Raw genomic sequence first — 9,323 nt, 5'->3', positions numbered from 1 at the left:
TTACATCTATATGAACTTCGCATTTTTCTTTAATATGTTTTATAATTTTTTAAATATAATGTACATAGCATTGATTTTATACATAGAGAAAAAAACAGAGACCTGAAAAAATAATTTATTGTAAACATTATTTTTTTTATATATTTATTAATTAAATTTCAAATTTCAAATTGCTTATAAATATTTTTAATTAACATTTAAATATACAAAATTAGTATGATTGGTTTTCAAAACCAAATCTTAAATCTTTAAATCACCACTTGTATCTCAAATTTCCAATAAACCCCTTCAATAGCAATTTCAAAATAGCAAATTACAAGTTTATAATCCTTTCCTTTGAAATTTTAAATCATGCCAAATAAACAAACAAAACTATATTTTGAATATACATTTTCCATAGTTGTACTCAAATGCATAAATTGAAATTTCAATAAGAGAATAGATATGATTACTACAAATCTATAATGCATGGACAACCAAAAATAGTGGTCCAGCTGTTTATGCTTATTATTAGATAATATACTTGTTTAAATCTAACATAAATATATAGAGTCCGACTACATTAATAGATCTATACACTAGAAATAAGTGTCACATAAGTGTGTCTCCTCATGCAAGTCTTCATCATATAAATCTTATGAACCTAAAGATGAACCACATTAATTGGTTCGAAAAATCACATAATCCGACAAATGTGATTAATCCAAAAAACTAATTTCTACAATATAAATCACAAAATATAAATCACAAAACTCTTAGATGTAAGATATAAATCTTGTCCATCTAAAATAAATCTCCTAAAAGATGCGTGTGGGGGCAGAATCATTTCAACTATTGAAAACGAGCAAGAATATCTAATTCGTCATTCATTTTGGTGGCAATTTGTCACCGGACAATGAAGATGTTACACGTCAAATCGCAGAGAAACAAAGAATTCGCGCTGTTTCAGTCTCTTCGTTACCGTCAGCGTGGCCCACGGGGCAGGAATTCCGTGCGCACGAATCCAAAATTAGATCCCTTTGTATAATTTTGGCCAGAAGTCTAACCTTTCGGATCCGTAAAGCCGTGCCCAAAAAGTGGGGAATCGGCGATTGAAGAGCGGCCAGCCGCCTTATGCACTGGAGCTTTGGCCAAGATCTGACTGCAACATCTATAGTATTATCATTATATCTATCAGTGTTTTTATTGCTCCAGATTTCAGCTCAGTGGAAACTGTTAAAGAAATCGAAATGCAGTCAGAAGCAAATGAGATCGCAACTAACTTCATAAGTGACTTCGCTCCCGCGGAGGTTGTTACACATGTAGATGAGAATTTGGGGAATTCGTCATATCCAGAGCCTGGCTTAAAAGCGTGGGTGCAGAAAACTTTGTGGCATGGCGGTTCCAATTATGATGCTTGGTGTAATGCTGCTGCTGGTCAGGTGTAACCAAATTATCGCTTCATGGCAAACCTTATTTGATTTATGGTCGGTTTAACTGTGGTTTATGTGGGAGTCCATGGAATTCCACACTCTGAACTATAGCCAGAATGATTCATTGGGTATCAGAATTGATGAGATATAAACTTTGTATATATTGAATTGCAGGTTGGCCAGGTGATCCTCTCCATGCCTTATTCCTACTCCCAGATGGGCTTTGGATTGGGAATTTTCTTCCATCTGTTGTATACTGTAGTAGGGATCTGGACTTGCTACATGCTTTCATGCCTCTATTTGGAGTACCGAGCTCGTAAGGAAAAAGAAGGTGTCAACTTCAAGAAGCATATTATCCAGGTCTGAAATCTTCTTGTCTTTGTTTAGTTTTTACTGACAGTATAATAGAAAGAAATCAGAATTGCAAACACCCACAAAATTATTCGTCTATTCCTTTCGCATAAAGATACACCACATTAAGATAATGCATATGAGATTCAAGAGATTTTAAGCTAGGACATATTTTAAGCTAGGAGATCTTAATAGTCTAATCCAACCAACAAATCAAATCTATCTATATGTTATTGCAATTGTTAATTCTAAGTCTCTCTATTAACACTTACATTATAAAAATTAGTACAAAAATCACAAGTCACAACACAGATATTTGTCTTATAGTCTGGTATGGTTTTTATGAACACACTCACTCTGGAATCTCGTATACACCTTTTTCTTTAGAACCACAATTTCGAGCTACCACTTAACCTCCATCATTGACGTACTTGAAAGACTGGCGTTTCTTGACTACTCAAAAATTAGTCTAAATAATGAACAACTCTATAGACACGCTTTCCTCTTAGTAGTATGCATCGAAATACATACTTCTAGTTATATAGATAAGCTATCTAGATACCAAGTATATCCAACAGTGAATCATACATTTGAACTTTCTTCACATACACACTTAGATAACTTGTAACAATTGATGTTAAGCACCAAATAACAACAAGATTTATCAACTTCTAACAAATTTACATAAATAAATCAGTGATATGTTCTCTCAGCACCAAAGAACATCGAAAACCACTGACTTGAACTATGACACTTTGTTCACTAATTGGTTCCACACATTTTATAGAAAAAAAATATATACAAATCACTGAAACATACATCACTGATAGATGTTTTAGAAAAGTATGAGAGACTCTGTATTGAACTCATCATCAGTGTCACAATCTGAGAAGTCTTCAAGGTTGACCTTTGGCGAGTCTTCAAAAGTAGCTATGTTAGCTAATTCTTTTAATTTCCTGTTTAAGAAATCTTTGGCACGAGTTTTGAATTAAATGTGGTGTGTTCATGTCTTCGGCATTAGAAACAATCAACAGAGTTGTTGTTTTTATTGACCTGCCTTTGGAGAATAGTGTCATCTCAGCATGTGGGTTGTCCTCTGCTTCACTTGTTTCATCCTCTTTTCTTATGCTGAGAGTGCTGCTATCATTTCGGTCGAGAGGAAACTTGACTTAAGGTGAAAATAGCATTATCATAATTTGAACTTAAATTGTTCAACAAAATAACATTAACATATTCATCTTCTATTTTCGTGTCAATTTGCTCTGACAACTTAATCCAACCAACCGACTAAATCTACCTCTACCTGTATAGTATTGTAAGCATTAATGCTAAGTCAAAGTCAAATATTGTTGTATTCATGTATATTTATTAACGATGCATACAGTACCACGAGGTCATGGGCTACTTGGTTGCACCTTGGCTCAAGGGGGTTTGTCTCTTCTTCAACATTGTGACCCTGGGAGCTGTTGCAGTTGTACAAATTATTGCATGTGCAAGGTAAAATATTATTGATTTTTGCATTAGATTCTAGATTTTGGAATTTTTGGAAAATATATGGATATGAATGAAGAGCCTTTGACTTTTGTCATGCCAAATCAGATTTTCCAAATCTGCAATTAGCATAACATTTAATGCTTAATTAAACATTTTTTTCTCAGTGTCTGCATAATCTTCTACTTTTCTTGAAGGGAAAGATCTATATTGTAATCTTTTGAAGATATTTCTGCTACTCTAAAATCTCTTTCTATTTTAGAAATGGTTTGTTTTAAGTTATACTTGTCTTGAAATATATATTATATTGGAAACGGCTGCAGCAATGCATATTATCTGAATTCGAATTACAACAAACGAGAGTGGGCGATCATATTCGGCGCCATATCTATGTTAACCGTTCTGCTTCCATCCTTCCACAATTTCCGAATATGGTCTATCATTGGCGTGCTGACTACAACATACACAGCCTGGTACATGGTCGTTGCGGGCCTTCTTCACGGCCAGGTTAATTCCGGTTCCTCAAAAAATTTATGTTGTCAAATCGATTTAGATTTGATGGTTTAGAGTAAACTGTGAGAGGGTGTTTTAGTACTGTAAAAGTCATTGGTTTGAAATTTGTGAGTAAAAAATTTAGTCATGTTAAATATTAGTGTGACCTAGATTAAATGTAATCTTAAAATGTTTTTGGCAACCTAAATACCCCTGAATAGACACTACTAAAACCACAATGTTCTCAGAACTCTGATCACCGGGGCAAACAAAAAGATATTTAAAGCAATACAATAAAAGAGATAAATATAACCAAACAAATCTATTTTGGTATTTTTCATGAAACAGTATTCAAAGCGGTATCTTCTGAAATTTTATGCAGATAGCAAATGTCAAACATTCTGCCCCTGTATCCATGCAACTGTTTTTCACTGGAACTACCAACATACTGTTTGCATTTGGAGGCCATGCAACTACCATGTATGTAATTTAGTTTTGATGAAGGGATTTTTGGTTTTCAAGTTTGGGACAAAGTTTTATTCTAAAATAAAATACAATTTTGGGGAAAATTGTCAATTTCTGCCATTGTTGTCAGAGAGATTATGCATTCTATGTGGACCCCAAAGTCATATAAATATGTGTACCTAACAACAATGGGCTATGTGATGACAATTACTATGCCGCACTGTGTAATACTGTACTGGGCATTTGGAGACGAGCTTTTAACGCATTCCAACGCCTTCTCAGTGTTGCCTGCTTCTACCTTCAGAAGCATGGGCTTGGGTTTCATGATTGCACACCAGGTGAGAAGATATAATATGTAAATTGGTAATCACAGTTATGTTTATACAAACTAAAAGATTATAGTTTCTCGTTTTCATTATAATATGTTAGTTTAGGAATGTGTTTTTTCCTTTATGGATCATGTTAGATTTGATATAGAGTTTATGTGAAAATTGATTTACATTTACAATGTTGATCCATGATATCATTTATTTCAAAGATAATTCATTGATATTTTAAAATATATTGATGGTTTTGAGTACAGGCAATTGCCTTTGGGCTGTTTGTGATGCCACTGAACTACATGTGGGAAAAATTGCTGCGTGTACATCAATCACATTATCTGGTTAGAGTCGTAGCGAGGCTCCCGGTGGGAATTTTGCTGTGGTTCTTGGCATTGATGTTTCCTTTCTTTGGGCCTCTTAACAGTATAATAGGCTCTTTTATTATGAGCTTCTCAGTTTGTATAATCCCATGTGCTTCCTATCTATTTGTCTTCAGGACAAAAACGGCCAGACAGGTATAATCTTGAATGCACGTCTCAAAGATAAATTAAATTGTTTAAACTATAATATAAATTGAATTTGAACTGGGCTGGGGCATGTGCAGGATGCTGTCGAAAAGGGAGGTAAGTGGATGCCAAAATGGAAAGGGATTTTGACCATAAATTTGGGCATTGTCGTCCTCGTTGGAGTGCTGGGATTCGGTTTTGGGAGTTGGGCGAGCCTTTCCAACCTGGTTAAACAAGTCAATTCATTTGGAATTTTCGACAAGTGTTATCAATGCTCGCACAAGTAATTTTGTCACCGTAGGTCTGTACAGGGGAAGACCCAAACCCAAATTTATGTAAATTGTGTGTGTGACGGGGATTCAGGTTAGAGAATTAATAACAGTTGGGTAGTTTTTTTTGTAACCTATCTCATTAGGATAAGTTTATTGGGTGGTTTTTGGAAGGATAAGTCTATTGTGGGTAGAATAGATATGGGTGTATTGTTGAAGTATTTAGTGATGTGAAGGTTAGTGGTTCGAAATTTGGGAAAAAATTGAACATGTTAAGGGTTGGTGTGGCAAAGACCCCAAGGTGATTTTGACTGTTTAAATGCCCCTAAATTGTTAACCAAAAATTAAGATTGCGATCATCTCAAAACTCACACAATTTAACAAACAAAAACATGCTCATTAAAATATGGTATCATATGTTATAATATATATTTTTTCCCGAAGAAAAAAACACTTTCTTTTCATTAATATAAAAAAGAGTACAAAAAATTAATAATCATTTTTACTGTAATCATCGTTTCCCGATAAAGATACCTTAAATTTTTGTAATTTTTATACAAAATCACCCATCACCCCATCTATCATCTAATAAAAAGTCCAAAACCTATAAGAGCATGACTATTTGTTTGTATCCCATACAGATATGTCCAAACAAAAAATTACAGCAGATGATGGACACCACCATTTTTGTGCCATATTGCCTCTCCAAAAAACAAAAACATGTCCCGAAGGAAAATAGCAATATAAAACAAAATATTGCATCATAAGGAAAAATTATGTTGCCAACATTTACCAAGGAATCTTTAACAAATGTTGCAAAGACGAACTTCCCAGGACCTTTAGATATGCCTAGAAGATCGGCAACCTGATTTTGCTCCCGGTAAATATGCCCAAAAGAAATAAATCGAAAGTACTCACCAGATTTCGTATGCACCATATTCAGTTTGATAGAATACGAGGATTAAACTGCGTATAATTCTGGATCCAGTTAATGATGCCTTTTGTGTCACTATGAACATATAATATTTCCAAACCCAATTATTTTGTACAGATGAGAACTCTCCATAAAGCAATAATTTTTTCCCTATTATTTTTCTCATATCTACCCTCCCACCAATAATAATAATAATATATATTTAGTTTTAAAACAAATAAAAACACCACACCTACATTTCCTCCGAAGACAAGCTTTATCAAAAAAACCTGCAAGAAGATCCTTCCAAATGTCCTTGTACCTGATCTCCCTTTTGTATATATACTTCTTTATCAACCATATTTCTGAATAGTATGCTATTTTTTTTCACAACATCTCTGACAACAACCACTTTTTGGTCAAACAAAAAGAAATTCCTACTGGGCCAAATACACCAAATAATATAGAAACCCATTCCAAACCGTCATAAGGGAAAGGACAACACAACAATAGCTCGGTTCACTTCCTCAGTACCCCTCATGCACATAGGACAAATAAATGGTCCAATGAAACCCCGAAGTTGTAGTTTTTTTCCAGGTGAACACACAATCATGTAGAGCCAACCAGCAGAAACATCTCAGTTTCCGTAGAATCTCCTATTTCCATGTTGATTGGAACCACAAATAGTATTCAAATTCCTTCTTGGCCATAAGCAGTCTGTGGTAGATTTCTCGAGCCACCGGTCGTCCTTTCTTATACAACCCATCCCAAACCATCCTATCATCTTGTTCAGAAATAGAGATACCAGCAGTACAAAACTATGCCCCATTCCACAGCGAGATTACCATGTAACCCCATCTCAACTTCCTTGAGCCATGAATGAAATATGGAGAAGTTATTGCGCATTTTATGAATTTGATTAAGAATTTAAGATAGAAAATACCTTTGTCACAGAGGAAGTCAAGAAGAGGGACTGATAATGTGTGGTTCCCAGAAAAGCCATTGACGGCATTTAAATCGACCTCGACCTGAGTGCCATCTCCTACATCCCAACGAAGAAAATTAAGCAACCATGGAATGTTTTTCATCATACTGCCCCAGATATAGGATGCACATGTTTTTCTTTTAGCACCATCCCTGATCCATATTGTGAAATCTTTCCCACTCATGTACTTTTCTAAAGATTTTTTATAATTAAAGCTTTGTTAAAGGGAAAAGTGTCCAATATGCCACCAACCACCATCAACAACCAGACGAGCTATAACTTTCCATCTAAGTGCATCTTCCCCATTTGATTATGTCCAAACCATAAGAACTTGTCCAAAATAGATTATCTCTTGTACAAAATGTCTCTCAACAACATAAACAAATGCATCCAGTAAACTTTAATGTATCAACAATATAAAAAAATGCATCCAGTAAACTAAAATGTTTTGCAGAAAATACTTAATCAGTGTCATACAACCTCTCATAGCTAACCCTCTTTGAGTCCATCCAGCCAATTTCTTGACAAATATATCAATCAGTCAGTCCCAATCCTTAATGCCATACTTATTGGGTTTTAATTTGAAGCCTAAGTATACAAACCCTTCATCGAAATGTAGGGAAGATATCTCAAATAGATTGCATATATCCTTAATCACCCGTCTCTTTGTCTCCAGAAATGATAATAGACTTTGATTTACTCGTATATAAACGTGTAGCCTCACCAAAAGACATAATAATCTTGTGAATGTGCACCCATTCATCTAGATTTGTCTCGCCTCTAAAGAACAAGTCATCAACAAACATCGAATGACTAATAACAATGTGCCTTGTCACCTGCACACCCAAAATCAAACCCTTATTCCTTGTATCCCCATTTTACGGTTCAGACAATCAATGACAAGAGGAAAAAGGAGAAGTGATAAGGCACAACCTTGTCGCAAAGCCCTAAAACCCTGAAGAACTAACCCCTAAAGCCCTGAAGAACTATGTCGGGAACATTGTTTTAAGATCTGGTCGGCGCGGAACCGACTCGGCCGAGTTGGTCTGAGCCGGAAAACAAAAAAAAATTCAACCCACCAGAAAATTCAATTCGGTCAGCCGAGTAGCTGACAGTGGCCAATAAACCATAAAAACACGCATTTTATTTGTTTTTGTTTTTTTTTATTTTTCTCAGTGTGGGGGACTCCAAAGGGGTTTATGAATTAGTTCGCTGGTCTTTGGGGTCCATTCCCCTCTCCCAAACCCTAGTATTTGATCATATTGCTCTACTAAGGCTATGCTATTCATGGTAATGTTAAATTCTTAAAGAGATTAAGGAGAATGTCACTTTTACTTAAATTTTTAACATTACCATGAAATGACTCAGGGTGTTTGAGAGTGGTTCCGCCTCATTGGATTTCATATGGAGAAAGTAGAATTTTAGATTTCATTCAAAATCCAGCTGACTTATCGGTTTTTTAGGATTTCAAGATTGGGGGATTGCAATGTTTCCATTGAATTTTGTCATGTATTAGGGTATGGAACTCGTATTTAATCAAGAGCACCAATCCCTCTATGTACCTTGATGTTAGTAACATTGGTTGTCGAACTCCTCCAGGATTCGCTCCCAAACCGGGAGCTTCCGAAAATGTCGCTCCCGCTCCTGTTTTCGCTCCCTTTCCCCGCTTTTTCTCCCGCTCCCAAGTAACACTGAGCCAGATGATGTTGGCAACTCTAGCAATAGCAAGTAGTACTGGTCACAGACTTTTGTTGTAGAGGTCATTTCTAGCCTCCTTGGTTATGTGTTTTTGTTTTGATCTCTATATCATCATCGTGTATGTATTGGATAGTGCACTGGGTGCCATTTTAATATAATGGATATATTCATGAGCATACTTTGATCATATGTTGTCTTCTATCTATATTCTAATGCTGTGTGTTTGGAAACATGAATGAAAATCTTTAAAATTATGTGCTTTTATAAAAAATAAATATTTAATGTATTTTTTACAATGACCGAGTCATTGAAATTGAGCCAGCTGAGTCCATACCGAGTCGGAGTCGGAGTCGACCCTCAGCTGAATCGGAATCCGAATCGGAATTTTAAAACATTGATGGGAAAGCCTTTGATGATA

General features: G+C 35.3%; 1 protein-coding gene across 1 annotated transcript; it reads left to right on the top strand.

Annotated features, from left to right (window-relative positions):
• Positions 1–1,061: 1,061 nt before the first annotated feature.
• LOC149238182 (auxin transporter-like protein 5) lies at positions 1,062–5,661 on the top strand. The gene is made up of 8 exons (XM_089372934.1): positions 1,062–1,421; positions 1,587–1,772; positions 3,148–3,260; positions 3,578–3,761; positions 4,129–4,226; positions 4,342–4,549; positions 4,795–5,049; positions 5,139–5,661. The coding sequence occupies exons 1-8, from the start codon at positions 1,230–1,232 to the stop codon at positions 5,325–5,327; spliced, it is 1,425 nt and encodes a 474-aa protein (XP_089229060.1). The 5' UTR covers positions 1,062–1,229; the 3' UTR covers positions 5,328–5,661.
• The last annotated feature ends 3,662 nt before the right edge of the window (positions 5,662–9,323 follow it).

Source organism: Pinus tabuliformis, chromosome 8 (assembly GCF_031772625.1).
Source record: "Pinus tabuliformis cultivar Carrire ecotype Pingquan chromosome 8, CPIR1, whole genome shotgun sequence".
Classification (NCBI taxonomy): domain Eukaryota; kingdom Viridiplantae; phylum Streptophyta; class Pinopsida; order Pinales; family Pinaceae; genus Pinus; species Pinus tabuliformis.
This window is presented reverse-complemented; position numbering and strand designations above follow the sequence as displayed.

Bases quoted from the DNA above. Each gene is read 5' to 3' on its own strand.
- LOC149238182 (XM_089372934.1), top strand. From the start codon at position 1,230: ATGCAGTCAGAAGCAAATGAGATCGCAACTAACTTCATAAGTGACTTC. The intron at 3,261-3,577 runs GTAAAATATTAT...AAACGGCTGCAG, and splicing joins CAAATTATTGCATGTGCAAG to CAATGCATATTATCTGAATT. The intron at 5,050-5,138 runs GTATAATCTTGA...GGGCATGTGCAG, and splicing joins GGACAAAAACGGCCAGACAG to GATGCTGTCGAAAAGGGAGG.